The sequence below is a fragment of the Leuciscus leuciscus genome (assembly GCF_965113295.1).
Source record: "Leuciscus leuciscus genome assembly, chromosome: 15".
In the NCBI taxonomy this organism is placed as follows: Eukaryota; Metazoa; Chordata; class Actinopteri; order Cypriniformes; family Leuciscidae; genus Leuciscus; species Leuciscus leuciscus.
In genome coordinates, this window is record NC_138739.1 from 37,701,110 (window position 1) to 37,716,892 (window position 15,783).

Genomic DNA, 15,783 nt, shown 5'->3' on the forward strand with positions numbered 1-15,783 from the left:
CTGTCGTCTACCTCTACCATTATCTGTCTTTTGTACTCAATTAACATGTTAATTCCATTTTCAGGTGGAAGGCTCTTATGACGTCAAATTACTGTCGTACACATAACGGGAGTGCGGAAAACTGAACCACACTTATCATCTGTTTCATTTCCTGAGATGAAACCACTTGCACTGGGATAGTTTTATTCAATATTGGAATTACTGTTCATGCATGTTATTTTATTATACATATTTATTTATTTATTTAGGTTTCAGAATATTTTAACTTACATGAAACTTTGATGTATATTACATATGCATCTCATAAACTGCATGAATGACTATAAACAGCACAGTATTATGTGTAACATGCATGACTGGAAAAATCATTTGGTCAAAAGTTGTGGGGAGGCTGTATATTAAGTTGACGTGCAAATGATTAAGATTAATTATGTATTTATTTACACATTTGTGATTCACATTCAATAAAAATAGTCATCCATGCGTAGACTGCAAATGTTTCTCATTCATCTTAGACGCTGTCGTTTGTAAATAATATTAATTTATCGAAGTATGTAATTACATTGATGCACTGTTACATTAGGCTTCAGTCTGAAGATTTATTGGGTTGCACTTTATTTTAAGGTGTCATTGTTACTGTGTAATTATATATTTAAGTACTGAGTAATATTAAGCAACTACATGTACTTACTATAGGGTTAGGGTTCAGATTAGGGTTTGGTTGAGGGTTAGTTGCATGTTATTATGCATAATTTACTGTTATTACTATGGTAAGTACATGTAACATATGCAACAAGGACACTGTAAAATAAAGTGTAACCATTTATTGTCATATTTTCTGAACATAATTAGAAAAATAGTCTGCTACTTCTGCCTAAAGGAATTATCTACCACATAATGCCAAACTAAAGATAATCTTCATGGTGAGATTTTAAAGTTAATCGCTCTTGCCGGACTATCTTTTGACGTCTTTGTTTTTTTTTTTTTTTTAAATGCATCTCACTTTGTGTTAATTAAAACTCAATGGACATGTTCATGGTTGCCAGGCAGTAATCAAGAGCAGCGCTGCTTCCTAATGCTAATCATTGGAAATCAATGGTCGGTGTCCAAGAGGAGCCTCCATCTGTCTCTGCTGGCATCTCGCGCACATCGTCTACGCAACATTAGCCTGCAAATGGAGCTCCGCGACGCCGTCCCCGCAAAGTCAAGTCTAAAAGTTTTTCTTTGTGCAGACACTGATGGCTGATATTCGTAAGTTAAAGTGTATTAATGTAACGCACATCATTATGTGTCACTTTGAGTCATGGGGCACACGGCACATTCGTCTTTATTCTCTTTTAAACCACTAGATGGCACAAAAATGCAGCTCAGCACTTTTGAAGATGCACGTGGAAATTGTTCTGATCCTTGACGTGATCGCGGACAACGCAAAGTTGATTCTGCGCAAATTTGATCTACTATTTAATGTTGTTTTTTTTAAATGTAGATTTATGTAGCAAATGGGAATCAATCAAATTGACTATATTTTGAGGCAAAGGTCTTGTTAATGATTTTCAGTTTTGTTCAAGGTAATGCAACAGTTTTTCAATAACGGAAGAATATGTAAAATATAGTATTTGAGGCGAAAAGCACAATAATTAACATGATAATGAACAGCTGGCTTACTTATCCATTTGTTGCCATGACATGGTTAGATTCAGATGGTAAATATCATATATTATGTTGGATGTCCACCTTAGAGATTATCACTATCATATTTAAAAATATGACATTAAAAATATCATGTGTGCTACTACTGTAAAGCTATATAAAATTATAATGGCATCTTATTCAATGCTTTCAGAATCTTATTTTATAATAAACAAATTTTAATGACAGTATATTTATTGAACAAAAATGATTTCATTTATTTATCAAAATAAACTGAAAATAGCTCAAACTTTGCTGAAGTTATTAAAAACATTATTTTTGCTAAAGTATTTGTATCAATACTGCATGTCTATTGCCCCATGCTGGTTTTACCCTGTGTGTTAAAAGGCCCGCCTCACCACCTCATACTACATTTATAAGATCTATAAACAAAACATTAATATTATTATTTATTTTTTCTGCAATCATACACTATGTGAGTAGTGAAAAACACATATTTCTAAAGGTGTGCCTTTATCCCCGTTGTGTGCTTTATTATCTGCAGTGTGATCTATACATGTTAGGATACATATAGTTTAAATTAACTCTGGAATATTTGGCTATTTGCATTTAATTATTAATAACCTTCTTCTAAACACATCAAGTTTATCCGGTTTCCTTACCGTGATTTGCATGGCTCATCTGCTTGTGTCTCCAATAGATGGCGGTAGATAAACACGTAAAATACCACTGACGTAAAAACGCCTACATTGATGCATTATTAACACCAAAATGTCGCCTTCTAGTTAAGAGATAATGGAGATTTTAATTAGTTCGCAAAAAATAGTCAATACGCATTACTCAGTTCCGGTTAACACCCACACTTGATCCATGTTGTTTACACTACAGCTGTAATGTTGACAGTTAACAGTTTGGGCAAAACCTACTCAACTCAAGCAATCCAAGTGGGTAAAATATACATATATATTTTCATTGTAATTTCAAGTATTTAAGCATAAGCTTTTAGATAAACAAATTGTAAAACAACGAGATTAACATTTCAGTGTGTGTAAACTTTTGTGGTTAATGTTAGCAGTTAGCACCGGTATTGCTATCTAACAGTTAGCTGCTATTTTTAAGATGGCTTCAAATGAAACAATTTCACATTATTTATGTAAATTGGCTAACATACATATTTGAGTTACTGTGACTTGTATCTGAGTTTTATTTGTCATGGTACTAGTACTATTCAGATCCACTTCGATGTTTTACATTTGCTCAATTCATAAGGTACATTTCACTGATTTCACAGCTTAAAAATGTTCTCAATATTTATTACAAAAATGAGTACATTGTTCAAAGTATGTTTTTTTGTTTTTGTGTGTGTGTGCGTGTCATTTTATTGTGTCTCCAATAGATGGCAGTAGCTAATCACACTGAGCAAAGAAATACTGACAGAAACAAGACGGCCTACATTGATAGACTGGTAAAATCAACTAAATACCACCTGGTAGTTTAGTGGTAATGAATGGATTTTATTTCACACAAAACACAGGCAAGACCCATTACTCACCACATTAGGTTAAAGGATGTACTGGGTTCAATACAAGTGAATCTCTTTACAGGTTAAGCAGTATCGACAGCATTGTAGGCAGAATGTCAATTACCACCGAAAATAATTTCGACTCATTGCTACTTAAAATGGAAGTCTATGGAGCAATTGCTCGATTGTAAGCATTCTGTCAATGTGTTTGTTCTTTTACAAACTGGGGGGTGGATTTTTTTCCCCTGCTGTGAATTGGCATCATGCCTTAAATGCACCAGGAACCTACTGAACCATTATATTCCCTTAAAATCTTTATTAGTACAACATTAGAGTTGACATACAACATAACTTCATGCAAACATGGACATTTACTGCAGGCAGAAGATCAGATTTTTCAGTTAGCATTAGCAAATCACAAGTTTCAAATGCATTTAGCTCTCATTTAAATTCCCCCTGTGGTGAAAATCAAGCTTTTAATGTTGTTTATGTCTATGTGGTGTTTTTATGTGTTTTAGACAAACCATGTGCAAATTCATAAGTCAACACCATTGCTGAGTATTTTCTCCTTAAAACTGCAGTGAATCAAAAACGCGGTTTGAAATCGTTGGTGTTTCTGATGTCACAAACTACCTTGTAACCAATCAGGTCAACGTGTGATCGTCAACGATTGGATCTCTGAGTGAGTGGAGGCGGGGCTCATTTGCATATTCGTAGAACAGCGTATACTAAATGAAGCAAGGGTTTAGAGTTACATTCATGCTATACTTTAAGGCATGACGTTTTCTTTTTTTTTCAAGGGTTTTTTATTTTTATATATTTTTATAATATGTCATTTTGGTGACCAAATGGGGACTTAAGTCTTTAAATCTCAAGTGAATGTCTGAAATAAAAAAAGATTTCAGCCCACAAAGGGAGAAGAAACTTCACAAATCAACTGTATTCTGTTAAATTGCTGATACAAAATACTAAAATTGCAGGACAATAACTTCTTAAGTTATTACTTCTTAAGAATCTTAAGTTCCTCTTTATAGTTTCTATACACGCTACACAAGTTAATTTCCAAAAATGACAACATAACTCCATAAAAGTACCATAAAAGTTGTTCTTCTGTTTTATATTTGATAACCTTCTGTGTGGAATACACCGAAAAGTGACTTGTATATTGAAAGATGTCAAATACATGTGGAACTATATATAACCGAACAAAGAAATGGAAAAATGTCATCATGTCTTTCCTGTTGCTAATACCCTTAGGTGTGAATTAACACGTATAGTTCGTGGCACTGTACAAGTCATTTGAAAAGGAATTGATAGGGTGTCCTTTACAATAGGTCTTAATTGGCATTTCATCCATTTCAGAGGTTGGCCAGAGGATAACTATCCATCACTGAGAAGCAGAACATTATCCTGAATGGGATTTTAATTGAAACCGAATTATTGAGAGACTTGTACTCTACTGACAGAAGATTTGTCTGGACTCTGCTGACAACTGGTTATTTGAATTCAATATTGACATGACTTGTGCAATCGCGCTTCTCAGGACGACAGATTAACTGTGAAGAAACAATTAGTTTCTGCATTAAAGAGAAACTTCTGCTGAAAATGAAGCAATTATCTTCCTCGGCAAACCCATCAGGTCTGTTAATAAGTGGAAAAGTGTGAGGCCTTTGACCAGTATTTAGTTCACACTTGGTTTGCTCTCAAACAAAAATCCATTGTTGTTGTCTGAATTTAAAGGGTAAGAGAAATGCCTTGGAAAAGCAGTAGCACGCAAAATGTTCACCGCCGGTTGATGTCCATTATGCGTAATGGACCTGAGCACACGCCTCAAGCATCATGACAGTTGTTGTGGTTGTACCAAGTAGTTATTTCCCAACAGGGAGCGTCTAAACGGCAAGGGGTTGGACACTTTGTGAGAACAAAGCAATCCATTCGCACCCTGTTAAGAAGACCTGACTCATTCTATTCAAGCAGCTCAGACAAATCTTTTACCCTCAGATGTTATTTAACACTTAGTAATGTCTGTCTCCATCAAATTTTCAACTTTGGATCTTTTAGGATCCTGTGCTAATGTGAGTTTCAATTATTTCACATTTTTTACAATTAATTCATCTTTAATCTCTTTGAAATCTTCAAAATGAATTTCAACTAGCACTATATTGTTACTAATTAAACATGCTACTATATTTCCAAGCGCTTCGTGAAGCTTTTAAACCAGGGATTCGGAGCACATATCAAACTGCCTAAGTCATCTGGTTTCAGTAATCGAGGCTTTGTTATGTTACCCTGGTAATCCAGAGTTCTCGCGAGAGCACAAGTTGAATTTGCTCAGCGAGTTACTCTGGTGTAGAGTAATGATGCTCATTAAATATGCCCCTCGATCTGAGCTGCACCAATCACATCGGGTTATCTGATAGAGGCGGGTCAGAGGCAAGCTAAACAGATGACGACAGCGCTGTGACGTCGAAGTCATTAGTAAACATTGCAAGATGGCTATGGATGAACACCAGTTGTTTGAAACGGCTTTGGCCGCTACAATGAACGAGTCAGACTTGGCTTTTTATCTAAAACAGGAACAGAAGATGGCGCTCGAATCGTTCCTATGCAAGAAAGACGTTTTTGCTGTTTTGCCGACCGGATCCGGCAAGAGTCTAATCTACCAGTTAGCTCCGCTGGTAGCTAAGCGTATGGGGTTTATTGTTGTGATTGGTCGTAGTGTTATCCAATTGCGTGCAGTGAGATTTTCAAATGCATGCTTGGTGCCGCCTCTCGAGCTGGCCGATTTTCATTAGTCGACGCCAGACCATTAATCTTTTAGATTTAGGTCTGGATTTCCAGGCTATTGTTATGGCATAACCATTTCAAAACGTTTTGAAATTTCAATTGTTCGCCGCTAGAGGGCAATGATCTCTGTGAACCCATGAGCATGTGTCTATGGTTAAAAAAAAAGGGTTTTGACACATTTTGTACAATAAAAGAATAAAGAATAAGAATAAAAGAAGTGGTTGACTGGACAAAAGAGATGGATTAAAACACCAGGTGTAAACAGGAATGTGTCTCCCTCGTCTACTTGTGATCCGATCGACCAAATCTTAATGACGTTTTATTAAAGTCCCTGTAAAGTCAAAATTAAGTATGTGTTCTGAGTTTGTCACACCACAGAAAAATGTGTTATTAGTCACCCAGTCAAATTTGAATGAAAAAAAAAGCCGCCAAGTACATAAAATAAGCTATCAAAATCTTGAAAAAATGAGCAGGAGTCTCTGCTCTCAAACGCTGGGGGCGTGTCCGCTGGCTGCGCTGAAACCACGCCCACTCGCGGGAAAGCTACCGTCGCCCACTCAACTGTCTGTCACCGCTACAGCCGGAATGGATGCTCCTAGCAGCTTAATTGTTTTTACAAAGCCATACATGTACGAGCCTGGACTACCTACTATAATTATAACATAAGCACACAAGGCAACTTACACTCATTGGTGGGCACGCACTGCCAACGATGGCACCAGTTGTCGGCGCGACGGGAGGATGAAGGCAGAGGCGAGAGATAGTCGGCTCGGACCCATTCACCAGTAACAGCGGATTATCAGTGAATCCCAGTTGTCTCCGACGAAAGTTTATAAAACTATCCCGTGTAAAATGATCACTACAGAGGCAGGTTTTGGCGGTGATCCTCAGCTCTCCATCAAGGTGGCTCTTCACAAAATGAATCCACCTCTTGTTGATGTGATACGTTAGTTTTTCGGAAATTTAAATAAGGACACTGATCTGTTTTGTACGTGATCGTATCCAGGTTACATGCATTTCCGTGATGAGGCATAGCTAGCTAGCAAACTGTAGGCTGTAGCCTTTATATGATATCTATGGTAGTAACTAACAGTAGCCTACTGACAGTAACTCGCGCGATCGGCAAACTGGTGTGAATGTGCTCTATTTATATTGTTAGGGGAGGGGACAGCGTCAGGGGCTCCAGTGCGTCATGAAGTAGGGGCGTGTCCAGGAGCTCAGGGGCTTCAGTGCGTCATCGAGCCCCCGTTTTAGCCCCGCCCAAAAAATCCGGAAAACAGCAATGGTGAAAAACTGTTTAACGGTCTAACTCCACAATTCAGTACTTCACAGTTCACAGCCTTTGTAATATGTTTTAGCAAAACATTTCTAACATTTCTAATGTGTTTAGAATTTTTTTTTAGAATTGCCTTTACAGGGACTTTAACAAGGTTCGGGAGGAGCACGTTCAGATAATTAACACAGGTGGAGAGCACTCAGCAATCAATGGTAAGATGTGCATATATACTCAGCAGTCTCACCTCATTCCATTGACAGTTTTGCAGCATGTCTCAAACAAACTCATCTTCCGACGAAGACGTAGACGTCACCAGGGATGCACCTCCGCACTTCACCGGTCCCACGGTCATCCCTCCTACGCCGGTCGCCGCACTGGAGCCCCCGGCTTCTCCTCGCGGCCGTACACCGGCCAGATCTACCCGGCGCTCAACAAGACGCCAAGACCAGTCTTCGCCGCCCCCGGCAAGACACCCTTCTTCTTCCCCGGCTTCCTCCTACCGCTCGGCCGTTCCGACAATCCCACCTATCGGGAAATGGACCGTCGCGGGATTAAAACAAGCACTGGGGAATTCAGATATACAGGTTTCGCGAAAAATGACAAAGGCGGAATTGTATAATCTGTAAAAGTCATCGCCCAAGACGACCCACAGGCAGAGCAAAGCCCGCAGGGCCCAAAAGTCGCCTGCCCAGTCACCACTGTCGTCTTCCCGCACAGGATCCGGATCGCTTCGTCCATCAAGACGCAGCAACAGGCCTTCAGCGAGCCTGGGCCGCGCACTGGATTCCGCCATGACACTCCCGCCTCTCGATGAGGCCCAGCCCTCCACCATGGCTTCTGCTGCCACAGCGCAGCATATAGCCGGGCCCAGCGGCCTCCCTACAACCTCTCAGTTTTTTACTCCTGCTGTTCATAACCCTTTTTCTTTTCAGTGGCCTCCAGCTCCTGTCGCAGACACTAGCACGAGGCTACCACCGATAGCAGCACAGGCCCAACCATTTCAACAGTCTCATCCAACAGGTTACAACCCCGACCACTTTCAGTGGCCTGCAGCTCCAGTAGCTCAAACAAGCGCGGGCCCGCCTCCGCTTGCAGCTCAAGCCACACATAATCCTTCAATTCCTTTATATCCTGCAACTAACTTTTCTTTTCAAGCCACAACAGGTCATCCAAGCGTGAGGCCGCCGCCGACATTCGCAGACCCGGCTTATACCCTTCCCAGCTCCATGTTACAACAAAAATCACCTTATTCTCTGTTCACAGCAACACCGATGCCCGTGCCGTCCAACGCAGTTGCCTTGGAACCACCACCAGTATCCCAAAACATCCGCGCACAGATCCTCTCAGGTGCGGATGTAGACCTTTCTTCTCTTCTCTCTCTACTCCCCTCAGCCGAACCTGACCGCCAAATAGATTGCGGGGATTTCTCGGTTACACTGAAGAACACAAACACTCACTCATCTCGCATTCTTTCATTTTCCGAATTTTCAATTGCTTTTTCCCGTTACACTGAAATAATCTGTTCAGCTTTCCCCCACAGGCGGCGCGAACTGAATGACTACCAAGCAATCATAGCCGAACTCGCGCTGTCCTATGGGGGTGGGCATTTCTACACTTACCAAAAGTGCCGTGCGAGTCGCACAGTGGAACCAGTGCACATACTGGGGTGCACTCGACCAGGATCTCTACAGCAGGGTGTTTCTAGGTTGCAAAAACATCACCTGCACGGTCTGCAGGTCAGTAGCGCACACGACCGCGTCGTGCCCGCAGGTTAACCCTTCCTCTCTTCCCTACCCGGGAACAAGCAATGCTAAATCCACCAGCTATGTGCCGCGTGCTGCAACCACCAGTGCAATGCAGGACTCTGCTTTTGACGAAAGCAGGCAGCCTTGCAATCATTTCAACGCGGGCAAATGTCAAAGATCGCGCTGCAGGTTCATGCACATCTGCAGCTTTTGTGGCGGCGCCCATGCTCGCATTGTATGTCCAGTCTTCAAATCTGTGAATAAAAATCAAAAAATTATTGGGAGACTCCTGTGAATATTTCGCGCATGCACTTCGAACTAGCTCATCACCCGGATGCCGAATTTACTGATTATCTGCTTTCAGGCTTAAAAAACGGCTTTAAACCTGGCTTAGAATGCCCGCTTTCCCAAAACATCATATGTAATAATCTCCAATCCGCCCTCATAGAACCTGAAGTCGTAGACGAACTGATCAAAAAAGAAGTTGAGTCAGGCTTCATGATCGGTCAGTTCAAAAATCCTCCATTTAATCTGTTTCGTATCAGCCCCATTGGAGTGGCTACAAGGAAATTCTCGGGTAAAAAACGTCTAATAATCGACCTGTCAGCCCCGCATAATTCCCCGTTCCCAAGCATTAATAGCTTGATCCCTCTAGATGAATTTTCGCTCAAATACCACGATATAGATCAGGCTATCGACATCATCAAAATCGCAGGTCGGGGTGCTTGGCTTGCAAAACTCGACGTTACATCTGCTTTCAAAGTAATGCCTATCCATCCAGGTTCATGGCACCTATTCGGAGTGCGCTGGCTCGGGAAATATTATTTTGCAGTACGTTTAACATTCGGATGCAAAAGCAGCCCGAAAATATTTGACATGCTATCAAAAGCCGTTTGCTGGATTTTGTCGAACAACTACGCCATTCCTTACCTCATTCACCTGCTAGATGATTCTCTAATAATTTCGCCTCCCGATGCTATCCCAGCCGCGCACATCCTCACGGTACAAAACGTTTTCTCTGAGCTAGGAATTCCTATCGCACAGGAAAAAACCATGGGCCCTGCAACATCTATCGAGTTCCTAGGAATCAATTTGGATTCAGACAAATTCCAAGCATCCCTCCCCAAAGAAAAAATCGACCGAATAATCCTCGTCTCTTCTACTTTCCTTGAAAAATCAAATTTTTCAAAACGCGAACTCTTGTCCCTGCTCGGGCATCTAAATTTCGCAATGCGCATCATCCCACAGGACCGCCCCTTCATCTCGCATCTCCTCTCACTCGCGTCCTCCGTCCACTCACTAGAAGACCGCATTTCTATAACTCAAGTATGTCGCGACGAACTTGGGCTATGGTTAACATTTCTAAAACAGTGGAACGGCCTATCTTTTTTCTACAACAACCTTGTTTCATCCCCCACTGACATCCAGTTGTTTACAGACGCCGCCCCCTCAATTGGGTTCGGGGGATTTTACCAAGGTCGTTGGTTCGCGGCTCCGTGGCCACCTCAGCTCCAGGTCATATCTCAATCCTCAGCTCTATTCGAGCTTTACCCTCTCGTAGTAGCAGCTTTCCTGTGGGGGAAAGAATGGGCCGCTAGTAGCGTTTTAGTGCATTGCGACAATGACGCAACAGTGCATTGCATTAACAAAGGCCGTTCCCATTCACCCGCTCTGATGCCACTCTTAAGGCGTCTCATCTGGATTTCAGCTTGCGACCAATTCATTATCATTGCTAAACACATCCCTGGGTCAAAAAACCAAATCGCTGACTCTCTGTCTCGTTTTCTGTTTCAGAAATTCAGGACGCTGGCTCCAGAGGCATATCAATTCCCAACTCCAGTTCCTCGTTATTCAGAACTAATATTCCCGTAACCCACCCGTTAAAACCCCTGCTTGACGCATCACTCGACACTATCCTCCAAGCAGTATCTCCCAGGACCCTTCAATCCTACGTTACTGCTTGGAGGTGTTTTAAAACATTCCATGTCTCTTATAACTTGCCTTTCCCTGATTTTTCTCTTCTTTCAATCACCTCTTTTATCTCCTACCTTAACATCATTAAGGGTCTACAAGTCGGGTCCATTAAAGGTTATTTAAGCGGTATCCAGTTTTTCCATAAATTGATGTACGGCGCTCCTTCCACGGAGATAAACAATTCACAAACCTCCCTCCTGATTAAAGGGATTCAAAGATCCCAGCCTACCCGCCCCGACACCAGACAACCTATAACGCTAGACATTCTTACCAAATGTATTCAGACCCTCCGCACAGGCTACCAGCCCCTCGGTTCCGCTCGCACACTCGATGCTATGTTTATCCTAGCCTTTTTTGGTTTTCTTAGATGCTCGGAACTCGCCATTACTTCTAAATTCGACCCAAAAATCCACCCCACCCTCTCAGACTTATCAGTACTATACGGCGAAACCATTTCATATTTGATTAAACAAAGTAAAACTGACCAAACCAAAAAAGGTAATTTCATCTACATTTTTAACCTCGCTTCGCAAATCCAACCATACCAGTCAATTCTAGCTTATCTGCAATGGAGAAGTTCCCAGGCTAAATCTGCCCTGGAACCCCTGTTTTTAGACGAATCCAAAAAACCTGTGACACGGTTTTGGTTCCAGAAACACCTCAAATCTGTTCTTCAACAGTCAGGCATTCCAGCGAAGAATTTTTCAAGTCACTCATTTCGCATCGGGGCAGCAACTTCAGCAGCCCAAAAAGGCCTCTCCCAACAGCAGATTCAAGCCCTTGGGAGATGGTCCTCCGATGCTTTCCAAAGCTATATCAGGACGAACCGGTTCCACATTAAAAAAGCTCACCAAACCCTCATCGAGTAAAAAAAAAAAAAAAAAAAAAAAAAACCTTCTCTTTCCTGTCTCCTCTTTCCGTCCAGCGAGCATTGGTCTCACAGCGGACGGAGTGAGCTCTTTCCCAGTCGAGCACTTACGTTTTCTCTTTCATCCAGCGATGCAGTGTGAGAAAATCTCCTGGGCAAGCACTCATTTTCCTGTTTCCTTTCCGTCCAGCGAGCATTGGTCTCACAGCGGGCGGAGTGAGCTCTTTCCCAGTCGAGCACTTACGTTTTCTCTTTCATCCAGTGATGCAGTGTGAGAAAATCTCCTGGGCAAGCACTCATTTTCCTATTTCCTTTCCGTCCAGCGAGCATTGGTCTCACAGCGGGCGGAGTGAGCTCTTTCCCAGTAGAGCACTTACGTTTTCTCTTTCATCCAGCGATGCAGTGTGAGAAAATCTCCTGGGCAAGCTCTCATTTTCCTGTTTCCTCTTTCTGTCGAGCGAGCATTGGTCTCACAGCGGACGGAGTGAGAACCTTCCCGGTAGAGCACTTACGTTTTCTCTTTCATCCAGCGATGCAGTGTGAGAAAATCTCCCGGGCAAGCGCTCAGTCCAACGAGCATCGGGCTCTCAGTGGACGGAGTGAGAACTTTCCCGGTAGAGCACTTACGTTTTCTCTTTCATCCAGCGAGCATTTGGTCTCACAGCGGATGCAGTGTGAGAAAATCTCCCGGGCAAGCACTCATTTTTCCTCCTTTCTGTTTCCTCTCTGTCCAGCGAGCATTTGGGCTTAGCGGAAAAGCGCAAATCCTCCCGATCGGTCACCGTAAACTACAACCGCTCCCCGTTCGCAGACTAACAGGGGCCGTCAGTCCAGGCAGTGCCATTACGGGCCTCCCCGGTCAAGCATCCAGGCCCCTTCTTGAGATGCCAGCCCGCCAAACTCGGCACTCATTTGGGGGGTCTTTAGTCCGGCGGCTGTCCTCTGCTCTTTAGCCTTTGGGGGGAGTACTCTGGGTTCGGGCCGAACTCCGAGCTCGGAGCCCTCCCTCCGGACAGCACGCCAAATACGCATTAAACTTTACCCTTCAAATTATATGTAAGTGTGAACTCGTGAAATGACGTTTTATTAACAAGGTTCGGGAGGAGCACGTTCAGATAATTAACACAGGTGGAGAGCACTCAGCAATCAATGGTAAGAGGTGCATATATACTCAGCAGTCTCACCTCATTCCATTGACAGTTTTGCAGCATCCCTCCACCACCCCTTCTCCACCCTTCTAGTCCTAAACACTTATATACGGGGGGAGTACTCTGGGTTCGGGCCGAACTCCGAGCTCGGAGCCCTCCCTCCGGACAGCACGCCAAATACGCATTAAACTTTACCCTTCAAATTATATGTAAGTGTGAACTCGTGAAATACCAGGTGTAAACAGCCTCAGTTTATAATCTCTTATTGGCCTGATTAACCAAGCTCTCCCTAAAACAACCCCTACAATTTAATAAAGTAACACTTAATATTAAATGGTATTAGATGATTTGTTGATTGCATTTATTAGATTGCACCTTCAATAAAACATTTGCAGTTGCCTTGTAAAAGGTGTTTTCATTTCATTAAAGGAACCGTATGTAAGATTGTGTCCAAAACTGGTACTGCAATCACTTTCAAATTACTGTAGAGCAGTGTATCCCCTCCCCTTCCCCCCTGACTCGAGGTTGCCAGTTAGGCTGCAGGATCCAGCAGGAACGTAGGCTGCTACAAGGAGCTTCCAATGGCAAGTGACGAGTCCTACACAGTAAGTTTTTTTTCGGACTTTGTCACGACGTATTTCGGATTCATAATGAGGTCTTTTAGGTTTCGTAACGTTAGACATGTTTTATCCAAAACGTTTGTAGCTGCAGCTGTGGTAACTAGAGCAGAGCTGGCAACCCGGATGCCGAAACACTACTGACTTCGTGATTGGTAGATAGGTGGAGGGTGGAGCATCAGGCCAAAACACAACATGACAACATCAACATCAGTTGAGGGCTGCAACTTCACTTTTAAATGACAATATCCTGGCCGGACTACTGTTGTCAGTGATATAAGTATTTGAAATGAACATGATTTCTTAATGTCATATCAGTGACATATCAGGGCCATTTTATGATTAATTGAAATACATTTCATCCATACGGTTCCTTTAACACCATTTTGATTATCAGGCGTCACCAGCGTGTGCCGTTTCGAGCACTTCGAAACAGTGAATCATAATGCAAAACAATCGGTTCAATTAAATCAAAGTCTCGAAAAGCTTAATTTCTCCCATAGTTGTTTGACTTGCCCTCATATCATTCCAAACCTGAATGATTTTCTTCTGTCCTTTGAACACAAAAGGAGACATTTCTACAGAATGTCAACCTTTTACAAACAATGATTGCTCTAAGCAATTTTGGCACCACAACTGGCATAAAAAGTAGAAAAACTAATGACAGATTTCAGTAACAATCCCCTGTTTGCCATTGGTCCATCAAACGATCACTCCATTGGCAGAGAGCCACTTCCAAGTGATCTGATTGGCTAACACATCCAGTTCACGGGCAAATTAGTTCTTTTGTTTACAAAACAGTCTAGGACTGTTGCAAAAACAAGTGTTATTTCTCAGGTTTGGGTTCTGTAGTTCTCCGTCAGCCAAGGGACATTTTATGTGATATTTACCCCCCAAAAAATCACTTATTGCAGCTTTAACCTCAGGTTACTCCGAGAGATTGTCCCTGTAATAAGTCAAAGGTGACATCCTGAACGTTAAATGATGTGGTGATCAATAGATCCGATTCTATGAGATACAATAGAGTGCCCAACCAAGCTCCATCATATTATTTAGCCCAGGTATCATATAAAAACCAACAGCACACTGAGTATTGATTCCTGTATTGACTTAATTCTGTGGATGGAATTGTGTCTGTCTTACCGCAGCTTTATTTTAGGGACCGAGAGATCCTCTAGAGCTGGTGCGGTTCTCAAATCTCCCACATTATCATTCAGGAGCTTTGTTTTTCAACCAGAACATAGATGGACTGGTCATGCTGTAGCCAATTACAATAATGAATTAGTCACCACTCACAAGCGTTTCTCTCAGAGCAAACCACGTCCAGATCGGGAGTCCCTGTCTTTGTGGAGCTATTAGAAATTGGCAACTGGCAACCTTTTTGCTGCATCCCAGTTTTTCCACAACATAAATAGCAGTTTGGCTTGTCAGAATTTGCAACGTCCATAATTCCCAATACATATTCTAGTGGTCAGAGATCTGCAATAGAAGCTGAGCAAGGAATAAAGATTGTCAGTCCTTCAATTAGTAGCTATATGTACTTGTGAAAACACACTCAATAAAAATTGGATTTGCATTGGTTAAATAGGCTATAGTATTCAGTCTGAATTGTAGGGTCGGGGTTGTGTGCTTTAAGCCATCTGCCCTAATGCCTCCATCAATTCCCATTTCACTACAGGATAATGGGGAAAGTTTATGAGATATAAGTGCTCTTCGCTTAATTCATGCATCTATTTAGATGGCACATCATCACGCTGGCCCTTTATTACCATAAAGCAAATTACAGTGAGAAACTTCACCATCAAGAATGCTTTAGCAAGAGACATCAACAAGCCAAAGCGGCATTAATCAGGCCCATAAGCATCCCTCATCTGCATTTTGCCGTCATAAACTTTTGATTGTCATTGCGAATGGTGGAAATATAACAGTGATTGCCAGTCGTCACAGATAGCAGTTCTGCACTTTGTGTGTATGTATATATATATATATATATATATATATATATATATATATATATATACAGTATATATATATATATATATATATATACAGTATATATATATATATATAGTGTATATATATATATATATATTAGGGCTGTCACGATGTTGGATTTTTCACACCACGGTTATTGTGGCCAAAAGATTTCACGATATCGATATATCGCGATATCTATAGAATCTTTTATTTTTACTT

At 41.8% G+C, this 15,783-nt stretch overlaps 1 protein-coding gene across 3 annotated transcripts in view; it reads left to right on the plus strand.

The window, feature by feature from the left end:
• nicn1 (nicolin 1) overlaps nucleotides 1-1,844 on the plus strand; it is a 39,252-nt gene extending 37,408 nt beyond the window's left edge. For 2 of the 3 annotated variants that reach the window (XM_082137938.1, XM_082137939.1), the window contains exon 7: nucleotides 65-1,844. In XM_082137938.1, coding sequence (XP_081994064.1) covers nucleotides 65-106 — 42 coding nt within the window. In that variant the 3' untranslated portion in view covers nucleotides 107-1,844. The remainder of the gene's footprint in view (nucleotides 1-64) is intronic. The other variant, XM_082137937.1, reaches the window with a different exon arrangement.
• Nucleotides 1,845-15,783: the final 13,939 nt, after the last annotated feature.